Raw genomic sequence first — 26,112 nt, forward strand, 5'->3', positions numbered from 1 at the left:
TGCTGAAAGGACAAATGCATTACCCTCGTTGGGGTTAGCTGAGGAGGACAAGAGGAAGCCTGACTAGCAGCTATAAAATGGAAGGTACAGAACATAAAAGCATACCTTTGCACCTTCCTCTCATGGATTTACCACTAAAATATCTCACAAAATGCCGTTATTTGTCAAATCCAAAATCAAAATAATGCCCCAAAGCACTGCAGCTTACAAGCTTACATGCATTTTAGGTACCTCCACAGCATTAGTTTCCCCCCGGCTTGTTTTTGCTCTATAACTGGCAAAGCGCCACAAGCACAGCGTTCCAGTTCCTACCAGTTTGTAGCTACTCCTACCCTTGCTAGGGAAGCAGAGGAGGGACAGGAAGAGGAAGAAAGCAGAGGGGAGCCTGGCAGTGAGGAAAGGTCACTCTGGAGAAAGATTTCAGCAGAGATAGGGTTCATGTGACAGACGTGCTCAAAGCCTGTTGGAGTGATATCAGAGCAGATTGTCAAGAGGATGAGGGGGAAGGAAACTCTTTCTGTTATTTTAAGACGACAAACAAGAAAAAGGAAGGAGGAGAGACTGATTATTTACAAAACTACTAACAAGCTCCTGGCAGTGATATCTATTTCTTTCAGTGTCTCATTCATAAGTCAGCTAACAGTACTTCCTCACACAGGATTTAGAAGCATTGCACATCAGGAAGGTTCACCTTTCTCAAAATGATTAAAAGAAGATTTTGGTACAGAGATAATACTTGAACCCCATACAGCTCATCTTCACAGTTTTTTGAGCAAGAACAAATGTACATACACCTCCCTCCCTTTTAAATGTATTTTACCAGTGGGAGGTCCATGAGAACCTGCATTCCATCTCCTGGTCCCATATGAGCCACGTGGTTGAAATTCGTTGGGTTAGAAATCATCTTCGACCTTAGCTCAGGGTCTCTAAGCATTTCCCTAGAAGAACAGAGTGATTTTTACTATCAGCACTCCCAGTCTCTGCATGTCATCATGTGTTTTAAGTTACGTACCACGACTAAATTCTTACCGCCTTTGTTGTAATCGCTCTTCCTCAGGAACCTTAAACACAAATCTTCTTTTGCTCCTAGTTCGAAGCATTTGCTTCTTGCTGTTGTCAGATGTTTCTGGTACACTGAGGACAGCTCCTGCTGTAATATCACAATGCAATTTCACATACACAGGTACACGTTGACCCAGATGCATCCAATACAAGTTTCATCTCATGCAAAGGTAACATTGCTTAAAATCACCCAGTTAGCTTCGTGTCATTTTCCCATTTCGCCCCGTGCTCAGTCAGTACTCACCTGCAAGCTTGTTCTTGAAATATATTAGTCTTGGTGGCTCGCAGTTAAGGAGATTCAGTGTGCCGTCCATGTTTAATGGTCTGATCTGTTTTGTGCAAGGAGGCAGAGAATTAACTCAAGCCTAGCACACGCTGTGAAGAAACATCTCATTTGGAATTAACCCAATTAAGTTCTATATTCAAAGAAAATTACTCACCCTTCGCAGACCAATAGTCTGGACCCACTCCATTGTGTTAACATCAAATACATCAACACCATACTCGCTATACACTGTTACGTATGAAGAATTGCAACCTGCGTAATTAAAAACAAGCAGAAAATCCTAATGTGGTTTCAAGTAGTCCAGAACTGACATATATTTGAGCACATTTCAATAGTTACAAGTTGTCCGCTATGTGCAAGATACACTTTAAAACACTTTTTCCCAGCCCCACTTTCAAATAGATATTTTTGTGATAACAGATTTGCTAACGACAACTGTTGGCATCAAGGAAAGATATAAATTTGACCCCTTCTGTATTTTTAAACTTCAAATTATGACTTCATGAAATTGCAAAACGGCATCTGAAGTTTTCAGATGCATACAAATTTGCTACTTGGTAGGAACTCAGCAGCTAGCTTTTCTACAGATGCAGATTACTTCATTTCGGAAGCAGCAAACTAACTATACATCTGCTGTGTGCAGGGAAAAAGAGAGGGCCACCATCTGTGAGGTGGGTCATAAAGTCATGATACGGATCTGTTCTCAAGTTCCTTCCTCTTTTGCTAACAATCATCTAGCTTTAGATATTCACGTAGGGGTCACTTTCATCAGGTTAACAGAAAAAGTGTCACAATGCTTACAGCCCACAACCAATTTTCTCTTCTGAATTTTTTTTTTTTTTTTTTTTTAAAGCATAAAGGGTATCCACAAACAAGTTTATTTTAGGTAAAATGAAAAGCAGAGATCCCTAGAGCTTCATATCAACATGCTTTTGCTCGTGTAAAGACTGTGTCCTTATGTAAGAGCACTTACTAAAAATTTATGGGATTTAATAGAGAAAAGAGCTGCTTCAATAAACAAAAGGAAGATAAGCCAGTAGGACACCAAATACATTACAGAATCTTAGAAGAATTGAAGTAATGGTTATGGTGCTATTTTGTAAACTTGTTCACAGAGAGCCTGGACAGCTATCATGAATATGTATCCCAGAAGTGACTTATGGTTCAGTATTTATTATATAGGGTCATGGTTGACTTGGATGTCCACATCAAGGGAGACCAGTGAACATCAGACAGAAATACCACCTGCTTCTGCCTGGCCAGCTGGTAGCCAAGGCCAGCACTTACCAGTAAGAGTTGACGAGCTTGATCAGATCTCAACTGGTTCCCAGAGAGACATGTCAGTGTCTGTACTGGGCTTGCCCACACTACGGCTTCGAGACCTGCTGGCTCCAAGTCTTTGCACTGCGCCGTACTCAAGCTAAGCAGCCCCACAACACCTATGCTGACTCAGCACAGAACCGGCACATTACGCTGGTTTAACTGCAACCTAGACGGGCCACCCGAGAGAACAGAGCTGACTGCGTTAGCGCACACCTCGGCCTCTCCTAGCAGGAGGGGACCGAATGCCCTAGAGGCAAGTGCTCCATCATACCCTAAAACTTTCCTGCAACGTGGTCCTTTACCACAGCAGTAACTGCAACCGGGGGAGAACTATTTCCACTTTGACGATCTCCTGATGGGACGGTTAAAAAACGCCACCATTACCAGTGACAGACACCAGGACTGAGGAGGGAGGCCAAGGCTAATGTAAAGGAAAGTAATCCAGTTTCCTTTGGCAGTGGACAAAGTTGCTCTTCCTACAAAAATGGTCCTAGGCCAACGCCACTCAGGACTGCACATACAAGAATGTTATAAAATAGTTTACAGTAAGAACAGCTTCTAATAATAACACACAAAACAATTAACTATCGTGTCTAGTTTGCTGAAATGCAAAAAACTGTAAAGCTGATAAAGGAAAAGGAAACATTAGCTTTGGCTAATGGCACTTTAAAGTAAATTTGCAACCACATTGTTTCCTTGGGCCTTCGTTTCAGACTTCTGTACAGAACTAGGTCAGAGTAAAGCAAGCAAACAATTCCACTTCAAGACAATTAAAATTAAACAAACTGCTGTTAGGGGCTGGCATGATCAAACCAATGAGCACCTAACTGCCTGGTGTACTATTTAAACAAAAAGCTATCTCTTGCTTTCAATCACTCAAAACATTTTAATTGCTGTTTGAGCTCCAAATAGAAATCCTGGTTTTACCATGAACTGCCTTTGACTACTGAATACTGAAAAGCGCTCCACATGTGCTTCTGTCCTAACTAGCTGATAAACCAACGTGCCCGAAAAGAGCAGAGCGCTTGAAAAATTACCCTCCACCTGCCTATATTATTTTTGAAAATTCTCCCCCTAAAAATAAAACCAATAGGAGAAAAATTGCACCAGTTCTGCCAAAAGCAATATTTTTACCTCTTATTTTGTTATCTTTACAAACCCTTAGAGTCGCAGTTACGTTTCATCTTCAGCTTTCTATTGTACTTGGAGTACAGGTCACAGAAGACATCCTACAGACAACCAACATTTACACTCTCTAGGGGAGCAAAAATCTTTACAGAATTTCACAGACCAGTAGTCTTACACTGTCCTCCATCCAGGACTACACTCCGTAAAAATTATTTTCCATTCCATTACTTTTTCTTCTGTGTCCTGTTAACAAGACAGAGCTTCTTTTCTTGCGGTGTCCAGGATCTCAGCCCAGGAGATCGCCAAGTCCAAAACTACCATCAGCAAGAACTATGTATCCTGTTAACTCGTCAAAACTTAAACTGTAGATATTGCAAGACAAACCAAAGCAAAATAGAATACAATGCCGATTATTTTTAGACAAGTAAAGCAGCAACAGGGATATGGCAACAGAAAAACATATACATACTACAGGCAACAGGAGTTGCAGGCCACATTAGTTCCTGCATGCGTGACCTTCGACCTTGCGAATCGACGTATACTCCCATATGGCTGAAGCAAAGCAGGTATTCCTCATTACTGAGCTCCACAGCACAAAGGGCATCAAAAGACTGCTGTGAGAGGAAGATAAGCGAGGGGTCATTAGGATTTACCAGGTTTATAGATTGTCCATCTCCCTGGATGGTCAACAGAGAGAACCCAGACTGGTAGCCAACACAGAGCTTGTCCTTGAACACTGTCATCCACTGTACAGTTCCTGGAGCCTGAATTTCACTGAATTTTTTGTGGAAAGGTTTAGTTCTGTGAATTTCATAGCAAAAAACCTGTCGTTTGACAGCCACAAACAAACAAGTCGAAGAACTCTTCTTTAGTGTTCCAGTTGTAATCAGTTGGCAGCCTTTAGTTTCTGCAAGCTTAATGTCAAAGTTTCCTTCCGACCCATCCAGAGAGGCCCAGGGGTAAAGGTGAACGTGATGATTCCGACCGCAGATGAGGATGATAATCTTCTCTTTGGGAGCAAGCTCTATCTGGTACACCTTCTTGCAGTCAGCAGCTCGGACTATCACTGCAAAGGAAACGAGCTGCCGTAAGTTAAACAAGGAAACCGTGGGGCCTGGAAACGCTGCAGTGTTACATACTGATGTCTGAAAACGAATCTAAACACAGACACATACCAGATAAGAAAGAGCACTTATTACACATGTTCAACGCTCCGTTATTAATTCTCAGAACAAACAATGAAATAAAGCATTCCTGTAATTCTCACTATGGATATAAAGTCTCGCTTCAGCAACACTTTGCAGTAAAAGGCTGCTTAACATCTAGGGCAAATGGAGAAAAAATTTCAGATAATAGTATCTGTACTAACTATACACTGTAAAATGCTGTATCTTCTGAAACTGTTTTTTCTTCAGGAAAAACATCAGCATCTTCAGTAAATTACACAGGAAGACCAAATTAGCAGAACACAGAGAAGAAATATAAAGCATTTAATGCTGATACCTGAGGATACAAAATGCTGTACTGTGGGCAAATGTCTCAGCCAAATACAAAAGCCATACAGTAAGTGGCTGTTAAATACCTATAGAGAAAAGCAAAAAATGCTGTGTGTGCTGGCGTAAATGGGAATGCGCTTAAGCTGCGTGAGGAGATATTTAGGATGGGCACCAACAAAAGCCTTCTCATGGTAAAGACTGGTTAGGTCACCTATGGAAGGGGAGTCTTCACTATTTCAAAGGGTTTTTTTTAAAGCTGGGTTAAGATAGAGGCAGTTAATCAGGCTAGGTACAATGTGTTCTGCTTTTGGGATTGTGTCTATATTGGCACTTTTAAGAAAGCAGTGATGGGGTACAAATACAAGAGACTAGGCAATTCCAAACCAGGAAACATAATATATAAAATGCATAAGCCAATTGTATTAAAATATCACTTTCATTTTTCTGTTAGCTGAACGCGTTCAAAATATTTGCGAATGAAAATAAGAAAAGAAATATTAACTGGAAATTATATGTATTTTTCAGTAACAGTTGAGCAGCCTAGCCAAGTTACCAAATTTTGTAAGCTTATGAGAAGACTTCATTGTTTAGCTCACAAACCCAAGTGCTTTTGTGGTGTCCCCCCAGTTGCACAAACAGATGATGTGTCTGAAGAACTGTTCTATGAAACAACCAGCCGCTGGAACTTTGCCACAGAGAAAAGATTTCTTTTTTTCCCCTAGCTCCAACACTAGCTTACAGTTTAGTTTATTTGTCAAAAACTAAGTGATATTCTGACCAAAGGCCTTTGATATAAGCAGCTGGCAGTTAATTAACACTGAAAATTACAACTGCCATAAAATGAAAAAGATTACAATTTATAAAAATGCTATTAACACACTGGCCATAGAAAACTCCTGCAAAACATCTTTTAACTTAAAACCAAAATTGATAATTCATTTTCACATTTACATATGACACGGTGATGCAGATAATCATTCCTTTATGAAATGACCTTTCAAATTAAATGTATGATTTGCTTGTATGCAAGAAGCTGTACTGGAATCTCTGGAATTACTTGTGTCCAAAGTTATGTTTATATTTAAGAACTTACAGAATGGTGACCACTGGAAGTTTACTCAAAGGAATGGCATTTATTACTGCTAAAAAGAATTTCAAATATCTGCTGTCTCTGTGTATAAAGCAGTTTCTCCTGGTATTGCGGAATGGCTTATTCTAAGCAAGAGGAAGCAATAACATTTTGCTTTTTGCCCCAAAACCACATCCCTGACTTCATTTGATTTTGAAAGTCTTTGAAAACCTGTAATCACTGCTTTATTTTACATTGAAACTCAAGTTTTAGCATGACTGCAATCCAAATTACAGATAGCCACAAACTAAACTGCATTGAAAAAGGAAAATTCAAATTCTTCCATCAAGTCTGAACTTGACAAAATTTATTTTTTGAAATTTGAATGAAAATGACTAAAACCAGTCAAATGGATATTTCTGGAGGGTCCCAGTAATTTTTCCAAAGTAGGAAAAGGGACCCAGGCACCTTTTAATTTTACAAATCTGTATCAGTGACCTCAACTCCCAGATAGTTGAAGACATCAGAAGAACATAAGCTCAGAGGTTATAAATACAGATGAAGAAAGCATTAGGTATTTTGTTAGAAACAATTCTATCAGACAAGGCTGTTAGCTCTTATACCACAAAAAAGTACGGATTTAGAGTGCTAAGACTAGAGTGCCTCGGGAGTTATAAGAAAACATGGATTTCACAAGGTATGTTTGGCGCCTCTTAAGTCAGAGAGAAAGAAATAACTAATATTTCCTGTGGTAACTTGGAAGAGGACAAATAGTAGTAAGTTATTGTATTTTAAATCTGCACTGCTTCTTAGAAATATATTAATTCTATAAATTCAGTTTAACTCAACTAGGTGTTTCGTTTTTTTGTTCATTTGTTTGTTCAAAATAAGAGTATTTTATTTTCGAAGCAGACGGCAAAATTAACCAGCTTTGCTCTTTGCTTTTCCATGTTTAAAATTGCATTTTGTATGCATTGGCCCCAAACAATCCCCATGCTCCTGAGCTAGTAATCCTTTCGGCCTCCACACTTCCCCCACCATACCAAGGCATGTCTCCTATTGTTATTTGTATTTGTGCTCAGTACATCAGCTCAAAGGGAAAAACGCTTCCCTTAGGCCCTAGCTAATTGATAATAATTCAATGACAGAGGGATACGCCTGTGCTGCCCAGTGCTTGCGGAGCATACGCTTTGCTGTGGTACCTGGAGCACGCTCTGTGCGAATTTCTGGAATGGACACAGTAAGTCTTCAGAAAGAAGAGGCTAACCTGATCCCGCTTTTCCCAAAGTGGAGGGCAGAGTGTATTAAGAACAGAAAGGAAAAAGCAGGTTTAGGAGGAAGCATGGGGTCAGAGAAATAAAGAGACAATGAAAAGGGGCAAGCAAGGCATTTGCTTTGGCCATCACTGGGCTGACACAGAGTATGACTGGTTGTCAAATTTCTGGAAGAAACGGACAGTGATCATCATGTTCATGGCAGTATCATGGCAGTTTAAGTCCTCTGACGGTGCAGGTTGGAGCAAGCCTGTTCCCATGTCAAGTTTTTCCTCACTCAATTCAAGTTCTATTTAGTAAGTGCCTGATAATTATTCACTGTGCATCAACGGCTGCTACGTGTGCTGTGCGTGCTCTGTGTGCTGAAGCATTTTGCTTCCTACTGTGGGAACACAGTTAAGGTGAGAATGTGTCAGAATATGCCCAGTAACCCATGCCTTTAATTTCAGCCAGTCAACTGAATGTAATGATAATGACTGAATTAGTTTTTATATCTCATACTCACTTTTCCTTCTCATCAATTAACTGAGTGCTTAATACTTACTTTACATGAAGGGCTGTTGTGTAACCTATATTCTAACAGCACTAGAAGTTATGGAGCTCGTATTTCGTATTTAATTACTGCATGCATTATAGCCTAACTTACCGTCACGGGTCACCTCTATCACATACAGTCCTTCTTCTGAACCAATCGCTATTCTATCTCGATCTGAACCACAAAGGATAAAGAAAAAGGCTATTAATTCAGCTATACTTAATCTTATCTTTAAAACACACTGTTTGCTTCGAACAGCTGGAAAAAATTCTAGACAAACAGATTTTCAACAGCAAATCAATTTTGCTTAAGTTGATGCAGCCTGTCAAAAGCATGCTATACAAGATACATACCGTATTGCTGAAACAACCTGTTACACAACTAAGCAGTACTATTTGCTCTGAGTGGATGAAGAAATTTGAATATCAATACAAGATTAGCATCTTCCCCCCATTATTAAATTCCTATAAAGGAATTCAGCTGAGGAATTTATTTCAAGGTGTCAGTGCTCTCATTACAGAAGCCCATCTAAAAGCTCCAACAACTCTCTCTGACTTATGAAAGTTTAAACAAACATACCTACAATAGCAGCAGCTAAACTTGCTTTAATAAGAGGCAGTGTACTGTCATAGGCTTCTTGAGGAATATGCACAACCTGGTTTTTCAGTCTGTTTTTGTGCAGGATAGACTGCAACCCTTCTAGGATTCCAACCCACTTTCTCTTCTCATTCTCATTTTCTGTCAGGATCAGTAGAGAACAAGACTTGGAAGGCAAACCTAAGAGAGAAGCTGTCACCTTTTAACAGACAGAGAAAGTGAAATTAATAAAAGTAATAAAAGCCCTTTTTGTCAGTACGATATACTTCACAGAACTGCGAAAGTAAAACACGCTTTTTCATAACAATGCGATGATGTACCTGTGGGGTATGCAACACAGCAGACAGCTAATATGGCCACAGTGCTTTGAAAAAATGCACAAGCCTCAGCGGTTTTGTTTAAAAATACCCAATCTTGCTTAATCATTCTGAATCCTAAAATACGGGCAAGGAACTCTACATTCCTTTCCTACAAGGCAGTAAACGGCTCCTTCCTGCTCTGAACTGGAATTTCAGTGGCATGCCATAATTTGTCCTGATCCCTCCCCCGACCATCTTTTAATAACTTATTGGAAATTACATACATGCTTTCTGAGTCAGACACATTTAAACCCAATAGCATTGCTATGATCAGTTCTAGATTTTGATTTTGCTACTTTTCAAAATGTTTGTCCGAGAGCACATCATATCTGCATTAAAAGCACTGGAGGAAAGAGATGTGGACAGGCTGGAGAGTTGGGCAGAGAGGAACCTAATGAAGTTCAACAAGGGCCAGTGTAGGGTCCTGCACCTAGGGAGGAAAATCCCATGCACCAGTACAGGTTAGGGGCTGACCTGCTGGAGAGCAGCTCTGCTAAGAGGGACCTGGGAGTCCTGATGGACAAGTTGACCATGAGCCAGCAACGTGCCCTTGTGGCCAAGAAGGCCAATGGTATCCTGGGGTCCATTATAAAGAGCGTGGCCAGCAGGTCGAGGGAGGTTATCTTCCCCCTCTACTCTGCCCTGGTGGGGCCACATCTGGAGTACTGTGTCCAGTTCTGGGCTCCCCAGCCCAAGACAGGGAACTACTGGAGAGAGTCCAGCAGAGGGATGCACAGATGATCAAGGGAATGAAGCACCTCTTTTATGAGGAAAGGCTGAGAGACCTGGGTCTGTTTAGCCTGGAGAAAGGATGACTGAGGGGGGATCTCATCAATGCTTATAAATAGCTAATGGGTGGGTGTCAAGAGGATGGGGCCAGGCTCTTATCAGTGGTGCCCAGCGACAGGAGAAGGGGCAATGGGCACAAACTGGAACAGAGGAAATTCCATCTCAACATGAAGAAATACTTTACTTTGAGGGTGGCAGAAGAAATTCTTTACTTTGAGGGTGGCAGAGCACTGGCACAGGCTGCCCAGAGAGCCTGTGGAGTCTCCGCTGGAGATATTCAAAACCCACCTGGATGCATTCCTGTCCAACCTGCTCTAGGTGAACATGCTCTGGCAGGGGGGTTGGACAAGATGATCTCCAAAGGTCCCTTCCAACCCCTACCATTCTGTGATTCAGTGAAAGCAGTGTTTTGAGACTGAAGTACTGCATTCTCCCATGTCACACGTAAGAAGAAAATCAATATGGCTTCACTTAATTGTCAGGTAAATCATCCTATAGATCTCAAAGCAGAATGTATTCTGAATAGAAAAAACTATCCAGGAACTTTCTGTTGCCTAAAGTATACACTTAGTAATTCTTAATATTAGTTTTTGTGTCCTGTATGAAGAGATTGAAGGGTTTATGAGGTCATGGGAACTATGCTTTCAGTCACAGATGAACAAGCCACCAGGCAGCATCAGCCCTCACAACAGACTTTTAGAATAACAATAATTAAACAGAAAAAAAAGCACCAAAAAGTGCAAAACTGAAGGCTGTAAATATTCGTACATGGAATAACACACCTTTAGCCAATATGCCTTGATTTAAAAAAAAAAAAAAAAAAAATCACTAAAAAGATGCACGATGTGGTCATGCAACATACACTTCCTGAAAGAGTGAATTAAGCAATAACATTCATCTTAAAGATAAAATATATCTGAAAGTAAACTTGGGACAAGAGGATGTCAAAGGATGTCAAAGTGAACTCCAGAAGTAAGATGAAAGTGAAAAGCAGCATGAAAAGAACTGAGTAGTCTGCAGTTCCTCATAGTTCTTACTATTCTGCATCAAGCTTTGTTCATGTCTAAACTGTAACTAAGCATTAATCTTTTAAAGATGGATGGAGGCATAATGGATAATATTTCTAAAGTCGAAAACAAAACCAAACCAGACTTCAGCTATTGTTTTCCATTTGAAGTACCACCACTCCTCAGTCTTTTGAAGGTGGCATCTTACACTCAGTCAAATGCGGAAAAAATACAGATATTGGCTACTAACGTACTCTTCTCTATATTTTAAAATTCCAGATTAAATATAATTCACATAAAACCTAGGAAAGAAGTTCCTGCTGTTAAAAACTAAATGCAGCATTCAGAACATATATCAAAGAGGATTATAACTAAGCTAATTATTTTATCATAGTTTAAATTTTGCATACTATACTTAAATATGAAGTTAAGGAAACTGAAATTTCAAATGTGTTTTGTTATACAAGACAATAAATAGCAATCTAGAATCAGTGAGCGCAACCCAGCTTCAGCCTACACTGTTAGAGCATCAGTTCCTAAAGCAAGAGTTCTCCAAAGCTAAGAAAGAAAAAACAGGATCTGGTAATACCAATGGAAGACAAAAATACACTGAACTGATGATCAAGAAAATAAAAAAGTCAAATTTCATATACAAGGAAGCAGCAAAAGAAGGAGAACTTTGCTCTTTACAATTCAGTTGTAAGAGGAGTATCATACTGTTCTTCTACACATTTCAGCACCCCTTGTAAATCCTTATAGTTCTGCATAACTTAATAAACATTAAAGATAGATAATGTACTTTTCTATCAAAACAAAACATTGGTATTTAACTTGTATTTTCTTTTAAGAGTAAATTGGAGGCCTTACCCGGAATATACAAGGGATGTCTTTACGAGTTGCATGTATTACATCCGATGCTAGGACAGAGCTCACACAAAAATCTTCATCTCTAGTAAGAAAGAGAGCAAAAGAATCACATACACGCACACACTAACATTATTCAACAAAATCTAATTGATATCACAACTGTTTCAATAGGCTGCAATCTCCTAATACCGCACAGAGGTCACAACTGCCATCACTGCTTTGATATGCTCTAACCATCCTTGATCCAAACAACTCACAAGCTTTAATTATGTTTCTACAGCACTCAGTACGTGTAACTCAGTCCACCTGAAGTTAAGTGGGGTGGCTTTGTGTAGTCTTGGTTTACCAACCACACCTATTCTACAATTAGCAGCAAGAATATTGCTCTTCCAGCCCAGCAGACACATTAGAAATGAATAATTCATACCTCAATGTGTACCAAGAGAGGGGCCTTTGGAAAAAAAGAAAAATCACATAAAAAGCTCTTGGCAACATAATTATAGTTTGTGGGATTCAAATAAGGGTTTTCAAAACAGCTAGATTTTATTCTCTATTACAGTAAAATAAACAGACATCAGAACAACTTCTGCATTTTAGAGTGCTCCACCCCAGAGGGCTTGTCTACACAAGCCTTTTTAAACTGAATTTGACCACGTTCATCACCATAATTGCCAATTTTAGTGTAAAGATGACACTAATGCCTGAAACTTGCCCATGCTAGAATTCATAGCCGTGGTGGTTAACGTCTATTAAAACATCTAAGAATCCTCAGAAGACAGACTCAAAGAGGCAGATACAATAAGCAGATAAAGCATGGGACAGTTGGTATAATATCTGGCTGAGTTGCTTCAAGCAATGGACTGATGTCGACGCTGTTATTTGCAATACTTCCATGCTTCTGCTCCCGCTGCCAGCATGTCAGAGAGAGCTGACACTGACGGTTCTCAGACAATAAATGTGAGAACTGAACAGCAGTACTGGTGCAACCCCACAGTACTACTGTCTGGAAAAAATATAAATCAAGGTGCTTGTGACTGCAAACTTTATATTTAACAGAGACAGAAGGTGCCGTAACATTAAAAGGTATAATGCTTTTTTGATATTCCCATAAATTGAAATAATAAAACTTCTTGGTTACACTGATCAATGTAAAGCTTCAGATCTTTTGTAGACAGTGTTCAGTGGTTCAAATGGTTCATTATGAGAAAATGACTCCTGTGAGAAGGCAGGGTCAGAGCTACTTGCACTGTAAATTAGTTGGTGCTTTTCTGAGGACTACTTCAGTTTTTCTGACGTTCTTGAAACTACTGGCTATGGGATGAACTGTGACTCAATGCTGAGGACAGAGTGCAGGGGAAAAAACAATCTACCAAAATCTATTTGCTTTGCATGCGTGCCTATGAAATTCTAGGAAGAAGCATGTTAATACTGTAAACACTAGTGATTGTAGTGTGACTATAAAGTCACTTAAATGACTTGTTGAGCCAACTCATTCAGCCTAAATTTATCTGCAGTCTACATACAGAACACACAGGTCGTCTGAGACCAGAGCTTTCATTATCTTAAAGTTTCTTGTGTACTATAAATAAGTATTCTTGTTAAGAAAAAAATACAGAGGATTTCTACTCTGTCATAATAATACAAACCTGAGATCCAAGACTTGACTTGCAACAACTCCAGGCTGGGTGGATTTTCCTTCAGGCACATCATATAAGAACAGTTTACAGTCACAGACAACTGCATAAGCCCTCTGCCACCCTTTCTTAACTCCTGTAGGCTTTGGGACCTGCGTATAAATAACTGATTGCTTATTAAATGTAAGCACATGTAGTAGACATAGAAAGCAGGGACATTTAGAAAAGCTTATACTTAGATCAACGGAATTAGAACACGTTCTACTTGCCCTTCAAAATGGAGTGAAAAATGTCAAGTAATCAAGCAATCATTTTTCCTCCCTTAAGTTCAACCATTCCCTGTTACAGTTTAATAAATATATTAGGTAGTATTAGGACAAACAATGGGGCTTGTGTGTTCCACAAATGCCAAAAAGGCAGGACAGTTTACCGTTTACATTATGCTTACATCAACGACAGAAATTCTTCCTTAAAGCACGCTTGGTTCCGGCCCCCCTGCTGCTTACGAACACTGTAGCTACTAATCTACTAACCTTTAGCTCTTGTAGTAAAACCAACCGTTTCTCCCACATCTAAAGCAATGAAGGTTAAATAAGTTACACAGATGGCACACAAAGCCTTAAGGCTTTAGCACAATTTAGGAGATCTGTTTAAACATACTTAGAGGTTCCAAGCTGCATAGCTGCAAGTGAAGTTTAGCTTTCTTCTCTTGTCCAAGAACAAAAGACTATTACCTTGACATAACCTTTATAGGCGGTTCCTATTCCTCTTTGCACATCTACTCCAAGAGGCCTTTTGGCTTGCTCAGGGGGTATGGGGCAGACCTGAGGTGCGCTATCCTTGCAGGAAACATGGCATGCAAATGAACACACTAAGTACAAAAGAGAAAATTCACAGTGAAATGCGTGTATGAGTCAATCATAACAGGAGATTAACGTAGTCTACCCTTAACGCTCAGCAAATTAATTAACCACACTGAAACTGGCAGTCAAGTATTGCAGTAGCCCACTACGCTAAAGGAGTGAACACACCTAGATATTGTATGAGACTCTCCAAAGTGCTTTCATTTTCTCTTTTAAGCCTATTACTTCCATAAAGGACAGGAACTAAGTCCACATTTCAATGCAATTTATGAAAGCATTTTCCAAAAGGAAAAGGAGTTGGTCAGCCTCACTGGTGTTAAGCAGCAACTAACCCAGTCACAGAAGAGAAAAAATATTAATAAAGGAGGAATATCAAAAATCACGAGGCAGTGATAGGAGAAAAGATAAATATAGTAGGTGTTTAATTTGATCCAAGTATGCAAGAATACTGCAAAGCCAAAGTAAAACTAAACTGACCAAAAAAAAACCCAGAAAGGGTTAAGCTATTAAACACAGGCAATGGACTTGAAAGCATAATAAAGTAAAAACCACAGGACAAGGACTGAAACACTGTGTGGTGAAAGGGGCATATATATATCTCTATCTATCTCAGAGTTCAAATAAGGGGCAAACATCTACACTAATCATTGAATCCTTTCTTACCATTTACACTGCTTTGTACCACTTCGTGCCACACCGGCAAGGGACAGAAGTCTCTAGGTCTCTTGTCTATACAGCCCTTCACACAGAAGCACTACACAGAAAAAACTCAGACTACATGCCACTTCACATAAGACAGACTACAGATTCTGTGGAATAAATTAACATGTTATATCGAGGCATCTGACCCACCGTTTATGGGCCAGATGCTTCCACAGAGATTTTGCCTGGTCCGTCCCAGCTTCCCTGTTGCTACCAGCAGGCTTGGGAAGGCAGCGGGAGAGTGGCACGGCACTGGGCTCCATCCTGTGCTTCCTCCTAACCATATTCTCAGAAGTGGGCATCTGGCAGATACCTTGTGCACATCTAGTCCTGTAATTACGAAGGGCCAAAGGATTCCAGAAGACCTGGAAACAGCCTGCTTCTGCTAGAGCCACAGACCGGGCTACAAACCTCCTCCTCAGGATGCCTGAGGGAACCGCCAGGAAAGAGGGCAGCCCAGAGCAGGCTGCCTGGCTTGTTCTTTCAGCTGCTCCCAGGAGGACAGGGGTTACCAAAAAGTCATGCATGCAAAGTGCTGTAGGTGCTCCCCAAGACCAGATTAACAAATTCAGCTCTTTCAGGAGGCAACAACTATTTGGGTTTGTGCATATCAAGGCACACCGGTAGCAGAATAGGGAAAATCCACAGGATAGAGCCAGTTCCACAGGCCTCTGGAAATGGAGCTGTATTTTGCTGTAGCCTCCAGCATTAAAAAGAGGAGGAACTAGGAAAAGGCAAGTGACTGGGAGTGGAAAATGGCAAAGTTTTGTTCTACTGGTGTCATCTCTGTTCTTATGTCAATGTGATTCTATTTTTTTCTGTAGCTTTCAAGATCTGGAATAGAAGAGGCAAACTAGAAAACTAATGATGCAGAGCTCAATCAAAATACACACACAAAAAAAAAAAGAGTGAAGTTGATAGCTACGCTAAGAGAAAAAGACCGTTTCAAACTTGCAGGAAGAGATGCAAAATAAAGAGTTCAGAACTGTCAGCAACAGGACACAGAAGACAGCCCCAGGGCAAGTGCTGGCAGAGCAATAGGTACTCCTGGGGAAAAACTGCCACCAGAAAATCTGCCAGGAAAAAAGCCCTGAAGGGCAGATGAGGCAATCTGAATATGATACTGAAGGTGTCAGTGGAGAGTGTCACTAGCAAGAACTAAGCTAGACAGAGAAATACAATAAGGTTATTTATACTGCAGCGTCTTCAACAGATTTGTGGGCTACTTACTGAGTTCATGTGTCTAATCAAGATACACGTAAGTATTTTCAAATAAAAATACCTCCATATACTCAAACTTGGAACTCAATATTGACAAGTGCATCAGAGAAAGCATTTAAAATAAAAACCAATGGACAGCAAGACAGGCTACAGGCCAAAAAGCCTAGCAAATGGTCCTCCCAACAAAGGGGGGTTTATGATCAGGATAGCACAAAATAGACAGACTCAGATTCATCCTACCAGAGCCTTCCCGTAGTCTGCTTCACTACAGAAACAGAAAACAGTCATGCATTCCCCGCCTCCCCCCCCCAATTCACATTACAACTGCACTAATGGTAGCAGAATTAATTAGTAATATGAAAGGGAACCATTAGGGCTTATATTAATTCTTTGACTGATGATGATGCAAAAGAACGAACCATTCAGTGGCAGCCACCCCTCTCTTTTATTCCCTCCCCAAAGAAACAGTTGCCTTAAAATAAATCAGTGTTTTGGGATAATTTTTTCAGGGACTTGCTGAAATATAAAAAGTTTAACTGACTCACCGTCACAGGCATAACCTTGTCGAACTAATCCCACCATAAGAGAGGTGCAATGACTACACTGAGTAGGGCTTGTGAATGACTTGATATTGAGCTGGTGAGCTTTAGGCTGAAAGATACGTTCAGGAAAAAAAAAAAAAAAACAAAAAACACAAACAAACAACTTTTCACTTTCTGTACTTATGTAATGCAAGCATCTCCCTTCACCACCCTCCAGTACATCAGAGCGTACGTTATGAAACTTGGGCTTCTTTTAAGTAACTGCAGCTTGTAAAAGGTGCTGCAAGACAACAGTAACAGTTTTATTTCCAACTGCATAAGACACTCAAACCCACACCTACAAGCAACTACTTTTTGTCATCCCTTTTGACAAATCAAAACCCATCAACTTGCATTTAGAAACATTTGATTAAAAACACAGACCTAACACACACACACACGACAAACTCAAACAGGACAAGAACAAACATGGAGGGCTAACTTATAAATGATATTTTTTCCTTTGTTCTTTAGAATAAGGTTAGCACAGTCCCCCTACCTTTGGTACAGCTAGAGAAATGGATTGAATGGTGGGGGAAGGAGCAGCAGGCATCCTCTGAAGCCGAATTGGTTCCTGAATCACAAAAAACTGTAATTGAGCAAAATAAGGCTTCAAGAATTTGTTTCAAGATTGGGGTGGTAAAGCTTATTGTTTTCCAATTTATTTTTTTCTTTTTTGAAAATTATCCAAAATTTAATTGTCATAAACATCGCCATTCTGATTTAATAGAAACAGATTACATTTTAAAGCACTCACAGGAAAGCCTGCACACTAACAAACAAGTAGCAATACAGAAAACATATGAAAATGAGGTACATCAACATACACAGAGCCAGCAAAAAGGTTTCATTTGCAACTGTCCTCAAAACAGGTACAATTAACACTGACACATTGCAAATAAGCAACATTCAATCCCGCTTCCTCATAATGAGTGCTGCAATATGTATTTATCATGAACAAGACAGAGAGACTTTCTAGTGAATTACTCTTCAGGGTAAAATAACAGCTCTCTTACTTCTTGTTGTTGCTCTGCAGTTACAACTGAAGTAGATGGTGAAACTTCTGACTTTGGACCCTGCGTTTCCTGCTCACTAATAGAACTGGTCTGCAAAAGTGACAGCAAACATGTTACATTAGATACCACAGATCTGAACAAACTGTTCGCACCTCAACATAATGGAAACAAAAAACAATGCTGATTTCTATATGCAGTATACATACATCTAACAACTTTCCACTCTGGGAAAAAAATAATTAATAATAATAATAAAAAAAAAATCTTTCTTCAAAATGAACTCTGCCACCTGATGGAAAGGCTGTAAAGCTGGAAGTACTGAAATGCAAAACCTCATAGTTGGCAGCACAAATGCCGTAACAGCCGCCTTCTCCCCGCAAGGCTGTGTCTAATCTCTTGCATGCAGGTATGGAATGATGTTTGAGAAGCCTGGCAATCATCCATAAAATAGCTTATTTCTCATGGTAGCTTACTACACTAGGATTTTCCCAGCACACAGCAGCCAGCAATTCTGCCACACTAAAAATTCTTAAAGTAGCACTAAACAAACTTTTTAAAAATTGTTTAAAATGATTGGCCTCTGTCATGAAAAGAATCACATCTACTTAATCACATTATCTTATATTTCACTAAAATTTAAGACTAGCATCCATTACAAGCCTTCTATTAATTCCACACTTAAATTAGCAACTACTAATTGCCAGCACAAGGGGGAAGTATGCTACAATTCCAGAGCTAAAGCAGCTGGGTGTGGAAGTAGGAAACTGTATTACTGTACTCCGAGGACAACATGAAAATCATGATTAACAAACATCAGATTAGACTTCACATCAATGATGTAATTAGCACTAAAGGCAACAAGTAATGAATCATTCGCTTCCCCGCCAGTTTAGACAGGAAGATGGCTCAAGTTCAGTTAGCTCACTAAGTATGTTCAGATATTTGTTATTTTTTCTGTTATGAATTGATTGGTAGGGCTGGGCCATTTAAGATCAAATTGTACCATTATGTAAGATGAACTATTTAGAAATGCTAAGTGTGATTCAGCTTTAGCCATACGGATAGTCAAAATATAAAATAGTAAGCCTGTAAAGAGGTATTAAAAGAAAACTAAACTAGCTCTATTTAGTGGATTAAGTTATAGAGAAGTTAAGGAAGTAAAACATCTAGTTTTAGAAGGCCATTTTTACTATGACAAGTCACAACAAAATAAGGAGACAAAACTACTAGCAAAAACTTACTTCTTCCCAAAAGGCTAGCAGAGAAGATGTAGACGAAGAAGAAACAGAATCCTTTGTTGTAACGGATATGAGGGATAAAAATGATCACTTATCACCCACAGGAAAACTTCAGAGAGAATACTAGTAGGCTAGCTAAATAAAATGTTTTATACAGGCAAATGATATTTATTCAAACTAAATTAACCCATGGACTATCTTTTAAGTACATGTGAAAAAATTGTTAATGGAAGTCATTAAGTATAGTATCCACAATTTTAATGTAATTCATCAGAAAATTCCACCTGCATTTCCATAGCGACTATATATTTATTGCAGGATCTGTAGAATGGAGTCTTTTAGTTACAGGCTTGATATTCTACATGGTACTGTTTCAAGTATATCTGGTACTTTTTAAAGCCATGTTTTAAGATATCAAAGTCAGTAAATAAAAATTATTATTCAGATAGTAGCATGTATCATGTTTCTCTCTCTTCCCTCCACCTCATCCATATAGCACATCTTGCTGCTTCAGCAAGAAAGCCAGGGTGAACATTTTATGACTGGGAACAGCGCATACATGAAGTATGTGCAAATATGACAGCACGTCCATCAGCTTTCTTTTTAGTAACAGCGACAATTTGGAAAAAAATAATAATATAGAGAGTGTACATTTCAGATATAAAATCTAACCAGATTTATGAGGTTTTAACCCGAGTCCCTTTATCTTGGCTCCATAAACATATCAGTTTATTATTTCCTGTTCAAACTCTTGGTTTTATCCTAAACTATGTTTTGCAAAAAAAAAAACAACCCAGAAAATCTTCGTGGATCAAGAGTTCATGAAGTAAGGAAATGAGATTCAATGTTGCATTTAACAGCTGCTTCCTCAGGGAGTGCACAAACCTTTTAAAATGAAACGCCCACTTGGAGCTGTGATTTGTATGATTAGTTTTCTAAGGATCAGAGGGTGTGTCATGATAAACTTATTACACCAACATCTGTGGATCCTCTGATTCTCTTCCCAGTTCCTTCTACTCTAACCACTCCATTAAGATCTGGAGCCAACAATTTTACATATCTGTTTAAACACTCCTTGAACTGCATGAACGCTTTTCCTTGTATTAACCAGCGTCTTCTACTGCAAAGCATTTAATCCCTTATTTGTAACAGGGTGTGCCAGCCTTTCCAAAAAACCCCTGAATATATATTATTTAGCCAAACGTTTGAGATTAACCTAAACAAAGAAGTTAAAATGGGAAATAATTAATGTGAACTTCTGGGAATATTTCCCAAAGGTGCCAGCTTCTCTACACCAAGCAATCTGACATCTACAGCGCATCCAATTCTGTGTCACACTGATTTGGCTAATACGCCAGATCCAAATGTGCCATATATAGTGCCCAAGTGTTACTTTAATGTAATCAAACTAGAATTCAGTTATCGCATTTCTATAGTTATTTTATGTAATCACTCACTCTGAAAGTCAGATCACGTGCAAGAGGAGAAGTGTTGAAATATTCGAAAATGGAATCTTGAAAGTCTGGAAGTTTGAGACCTAAAACCCAAAGCAGAACAGGCTTAGCTAAATGGCAACATTGCAGGTGGTGTTAAAACTCTGTTAAAACACAGTAACTCTAATTACCTGAATCTGTTCTGTATTTTTCTTCCAGTTTTTTCTTCAAACCTTCCATCTCTTCCAACAGTTCCCTATTTTTTGCTTCCGATTCCTTTAATTTACTAAAGCAATACAATATGATCAAAATGCAATCTGAAATATCTCAAAGGCAGGAACACCAGTGCATAGGGTTGTTCATTTCTGCTCCTACATCTCAGAGTTTTGGAAAAACTTCTTTTTTTTCCCTGAGGAGTGGTGATGATTTTTTTAAACAATTTTTTTTTTCTTAAGGCTGATTAATTTTATTTTTCCCCTGAATAGGCATCTCACTACTTGACTAAATAGTGAAAACTTTACTTGAGACTGCTGCTATCATAGCAGATATCTGCCAAGCAAAATTATTCTAATAGTAGTTTGGCTTTTAATTCCCAAGAATATGTCTACTATCCAGTTAGTCTAAGAAAATGTATTGAATTTGGTTTGAATTTGCTCTTATGCTTCCGCCCCCCCCCACCGGTGCCCAAGATCTGTACCTTATCACCAAGCTATTCACATCAGTGAAATGTTTACTTGAATAAATTTTTATAGTTCTCATTTGACTATGTAAGAAAAGTGTAGTCTGTAGAACGGGATCTTTCTGGCAGTCCAATATCTCAGGCACAAGGGGCCATTTTAAGAAAGCTGTTACTATTCTAATCAGCAGTTTAGAGGAGTACATCCAAACCCAAACGGAACCAAAGCCCTTATTACCTTTCAAAAGATATGCTTGCATCTTTAACTTTCCGTAGCTCTTCTTGAACTAGTTGTTTGGCACGGATTTCTGCATCAAGGGCAGACTGTAATTCCAGCCTAGCTGACATATCCAACTTCTGACTGCGTCGCACTTTCCAAAGTGGATCCTGTTGCAGTAAGTTACTGAATATTAATATCAACCGTCTAAAGGAATTTCTCTTCTCGTTCAAAGAGATAAATTAGCTTTCACACAGGTTCAGAGAATGCTCTTTTAATTAGTTATGGACAGTATACCTGCTGCATGGAAATGAGTCGATAGTCTCATGTAGACTGTGTTACACAAAAATGGAAGGAATGAGCAATTTTTATATTGGTTAAACCACTAACAAAACATGCTTGAAACCAAAATGCTGGATCACTGAAGCACAGAACTCAAACTAAGTGAACCCACTGAAAATGGTTAGTTTTCATTGACCAATCTAGAAAAGAGTATAAAACCTGCACAGCAACGTATCAGACTTTCAGACATGAGATAAATGTCAATATTTAATGTAAAACATACTAAGAGTAGGAAAATCATAAAAGGGAATAATCTGGGTCTTGAGATACCCAGGATACCTAGAACGTTTGCGTAAACAATTCTTACGCTTGCTAAGTAGCATACGCTATACTGCTGCATACACCATGCAATTCTGCCCTACTACCACCGAGCTTTTCCAGGCATTTTTCAGTGTGGACTACATTTTTGATATTCCTTAATGGATACCTCTCTAGTCACACATGAACTTGCAAATAACAGGCATGAAAATGAGAGGCACTTTTTTATGTTGAGAAATAATTGCTTTAGATCAGGTTCTGCCAAAGTTACAAAACCGGTTGTAATACAAAGAACAGACAGCATTCTTCAGCAGTAGTTAAAAAGAAAATGCCAACTGCATTTGATCCGATCTTTCTTCCTATTAAACCTCTCAATATTATAATCATCTCTTGATGTAGGCAAATGTTAGTTCACAGGAAGTCGTTAAGTTTCTCTTATTCTTTCCTATTCGTATGTTTGGAAGGGGGGAGTAACTTATCTGTATAAACCAGCGGCAGATGGCAGACTGTGCTGACTGGCACTGCTAGGGACATGGGCTTCCATGCCTAGCTGGAAAAGGCTCTCCCTTTCCTTACGCAGGTATTTAGTACCTGCCAAGCCAAAACACTGCTTTTGTCTTTGAAACCATACTCCTTTATGAAAGCTTTTCTATTTTGCAGATTTTTTTTTAAATTCATGTTACTACTGTACGGGAAAATTATGGCACAAGGTCTCACCGTTCTGCGTGCAAATAAAGCTACACGCTCTCAGTGTGTCACTAGTTTGTAACAATATCGACCAGCTAATACTTTTTCACAAAAGAAAACTTACTTTGTTATCTCACTGTTACAGCAGTTAAAATTTTTCACTTGCATCTAACATGGTGAGGTACCTTTCTGTACTCCCCTTTAATGGTTTAAGTTATTGTTTCTTCTCTCCTCTGTACTGTTTAAAGCAGTTTGTGATGGCAGATACCGGTATGAAACAACTGCCCCCTGTAATTACCAAATTCTGATCAGACTACCTAGACGGATTTCACAAGCAATAGATAAAAACTAGAAAGCAAAGCAGAGGATTTATTAGAAAAGAATTCTGATTATGAATAGATAGCTGAAACTAAAAATGTAGCTTCTTCGACATCCCCAGGACAGCCTGAATGCTTACTATTTTCTTACCAGTGTTCGCGACCCCAGACTGGAACTTCTCAATGATTCTAGTTCTTCTGTCATCTTGGAAGCTAACGCTTGGAGATAGCCACGAGCATCCTTCTCATCACTTACCCTGTTGTGCAATCACAAAAACCTGTTATTTAACAGTTTTGTGCCTTGTAGCACCAAATACTGTACCACCAAATAATCAGAGTGTCTGCACTGGATTTAGGGACATACAGAAATGGACAGAGCAGGAGAAACTCTCCCAGCAACAGAAAACTGAAAACATCTTAGATTGCCTGCTTTAGATTTTTCTTCCATCTGATTCTCTTGATTGTGGCAGTTGCTAGGGAAACTGAAGTTTCCCTTCCGCCATCAGTAAGAGTTCTGCAGAGGTTCACTGCTATTGTTTGGAACACGATCTGCATATTGCTTGTTCAATTTCTGTAAGGGCTACCTTCAAGTCCTTGTTGCCTTGCATGCTGAAAATACCTGCACACAGCTTGCTAAAACAGCAAATAACAGAGGGAAGAACTGACCTGTGAATTAAGTGCAAGTGCTTGTCTAGTACAGCTAGTGTAGTTCCATACGTTAACACGGACCTTTTAAATCATAACCATCTTCCTGAATGAATATATCAATATATTCCAAATTGGGTGATTTAAAGATCACTTTAGAGACTGAAGCAAGTTGACATCAAAACCCTCTCCTTTGTACTTAATAGCATCTGACAATTTCACTTGTCTGTACTACTCAGGAATACTAGAAAGCAGAAGAGAAACAGTTAATCAGTGCTCAGAAGTAGCAGGCTTTTGTCAATCCCAGACACGGAGAAAGGGCCTGGCTATATGTTAAAAGAAGCGCGCCAATCAATATTTCAAAAGTTGAAGGTGGCCACCTGGATCTCTAAACAGCACATACCATTGAATAATTTCTGCAATCTGAGCTTCCCAGTGAGCAACAGACTCCTTCTTTGCTGCGAGGTCTTGGAGCTCATCTTCTAGCTGTCTGTTCTGTGCTGTTAATTTGTCCACAAAGGAGCAGAGCTGAAACAAAAAATTAGTTTCACTTGTGACTTATGTCAGTTCCAGACTTTTTACATACATGTATGTCTACACACCTACAGAATGTGAACGAACAAGACCACCCTGGGTTATCTGGAAGTTCTGACACAGACCAAAGAACTGGAAAGGGTTCTTTTTTTGCAGAACTGGAGACTAGCTCCTGAGCATAGAAGAACATATTGCCAGTTCACACAAAACAATCCAAAACAAAGGAAAAGAAAAAAGCAAGTGTAGAGGTCATCAAGAGGAATGAGGTTTAACTGTAAGCCATCAGGAAGGCAGGCAGTCTTTGTAAATACTTCCTTCTCTGTGCAGTCTTCATGAAGAAATCAGAAAGTGGTGCCCTCTGAGATGTGGGAATCAATCCCACAAAATGCAGTACTGAGATGCTAAAGTTACAATTTAGCCAGATCTCTCACATTTATATGATGAAAAAGATATGTTTTATTCAGATACTGCCTGAACATTCACAGATCCTGTTCTAATCAATGAGTAGACTACTTCAACATCAGAAATTAATGAAGTAAGAATTGTATTTTGCTTAAAAACATTCCCTAAAATAATTACCCTCTCATTTTCTGTTGTTAGCTTTTTGTTATCTTCCAAGAGCATAGATCTTTCACGCTCGTATTTCTCTTTCATTGTTCCCACTGCTTCCTCCATTTCACTGTGCCTAAGGAGAAGGACAAGAAATAGAAACACTTATACTGTAACATTGCTGAACCCGTAGATTGGGATTTTCAAAAAGGAATAAACAGAGTTAAGGTGAAATACCCAAGTGCACAGATACCCATGCAATGCAATACACAAAAAAAGAAATCCGTAGTTAATGAAGCATGCCCAAAAGCTTACCTCTCTCGCTTTGTTTTCTCTAATTTATCCTTTAGTATCATGATCTCTTTCTGCAGTGCAAGCTGATGGCTCTCTGAATCATGTACTTCTTTTTTCACATTTTTTACTTCCAAAACATGTGAGGCTTCTCGTCGGACCAACTCCTCTTCATAAAATAAGATTTTCTTTTCCAGCTCAGACTTAATTTTGGAAAGCTCCTGCTGATGTTCTAGCGTGGCACCTGCTGCCCGGCCACCCTGCTTCAGCTGCAGAAGAAGAGAAACCATCAGGAAGAGAGTATGACCTTCAAATTTTGGGAATATTGTTTAAGATTAGAATTATCCAATTGGTGGCACTTGGGAAAAATTTTTATTTGGGCACTATGTGATTTAAAAGGTGCCTGTCTCCAAGCATTAAGGTCCATAAGTGATTGCTCTGCTTACACAACCCTAATAAGGGGTTCAAATAGGTTGCAGAGGTAACAGATTTGGACCACGTTGGTTTAGTATCTGCTTAAAATTTATATAAACTGAACATTTTCGAGACATTAGTATATATTTAAGATGAGATATTAAAGTCTTTCAAGCAAAAAAGCAAATAAAACTGAAGAGGTTAAGTCAGGTTTCTAGTAATGCTGTAGTTTTTAAGTCTCCCACAGGTTATCAACACTTGAGTAAGCAAAACTATTGTAGCTCCTGTGCCATGAGTAAACATTTGTCAAAAAACGTGTAACCTTTAGAGCTTCCAGTTCATTTTCCAGTTGCTTGGAGAAGACCTCACTGTGCTCACGAAGCTTGCGTTCTTTCGATGCTTCTGCTACAACTTCTTCAAGTTGGGCTTCCAGCTACAACAAGAGGAATTTTAGGTCGTTTCAACACAAGATAGTGCTGCCTTTATCATTCATTTCCTTTCCTCCATAGGGATGAGCAGCAAGTTTTCTTTTTTTCTATTTTATATTACACCACTATAACAATCATCTCAATGTCACGATAATTGTTTTGCCTTCAGTGATGCAGGCATCCGTCTCTCAGATATTACTATACGACTTTTCGTACTGACACAAACTACCCCAAGTACGGGCGGGGATAACTGCACAGCTTCTATCAATGGTAA

The 26,112-nt window shown here is 39.2% G+C and overlaps 1 protein-coding gene across 1 annotated transcript in view; it reads right to left on the reverse strand.

Annotated features, from left to right (window-relative positions):
* Nucleotides 1–26,112, reverse strand: part of CDC42BPB (CDC42 binding protein kinase beta (DMPK-like)) — a 77,175-nt gene that overhangs the window by 4,410 nt on the left and 46,653 nt on the right. Inside the window, exons 14-34 of the mRNA XM_009891092.1 lie at nucleotides 25,733–25,843; nucleotides 25,021–25,265; nucleotides 24,736–24,841; nucleotides 24,026–24,150; nucleotides 23,129–23,234; nucleotides 21,395–21,543; nucleotides 20,672–20,766; nucleotides 20,505–20,584; nucleotides 17,810–17,899; nucleotides 17,293–17,367; nucleotides 16,758–16,863; nucleotides 14,161–14,297; nucleotides 13,439–13,578; nucleotides 11,793–11,874; nucleotides 8,753–8,969; nucleotides 8,285–8,347; nucleotides 4,269–4,865; nucleotides 1,503–1,600; nucleotides 1,307–1,391; nucleotides 1,030–1,150; nucleotides 821–938 (exon numbers count right to left, since the gene is read on the reverse strand). Coding sequence (XP_009889394.1) covers nucleotides 821–938; nucleotides 1,030–1,150; nucleotides 1,307–1,391; nucleotides 1,503–1,600; nucleotides 4,269–4,865; nucleotides 8,285–8,347; nucleotides 8,753–8,969; nucleotides 11,793–11,874; nucleotides 13,439–13,578; nucleotides 14,161–14,297; nucleotides 16,758–16,863; nucleotides 17,293–17,367; nucleotides 17,810–17,899; nucleotides 20,505–20,584; nucleotides 20,672–20,766; nucleotides 21,395–21,543; nucleotides 23,129–23,234; nucleotides 24,026–24,150; nucleotides 24,736–24,841; nucleotides 25,021–25,265; nucleotides 25,733–25,843 — 2,946 coding nt within the window. The remainder of the gene's footprint in view (nucleotides 1–820; nucleotides 939–1,029; nucleotides 1,151–1,306; nucleotides 1,392–1,502; nucleotides 1,601–4,268; nucleotides 4,866–8,284; nucleotides 8,348–8,752; nucleotides 8,970–11,792; nucleotides 11,875–13,438; nucleotides 13,579–14,160; nucleotides 14,298–16,757; nucleotides 16,864–17,292; nucleotides 17,368–17,809; nucleotides 17,900–20,504; nucleotides 20,585–20,671; nucleotides 20,767–21,394; nucleotides 21,544–23,128; nucleotides 23,235–24,025; nucleotides 24,151–24,735; nucleotides 24,842–25,020; nucleotides 25,266–25,732; nucleotides 25,844–26,112) is intronic.

The sequence above is a fragment of the Charadrius vociferus genome, unplaced genomic scaffold, assembly GCF_000708025.1.
Source record: "Charadrius vociferus isolate BGI_N301 unplaced genomic scaffold, ASM70802v2 scaffold228, whole genome shotgun sequence".
Taxonomy (NCBI): Eukaryota; Metazoa; Chordata; class Aves; order Charadriiformes; family Charadriidae; genus Charadrius; species Charadrius vociferus.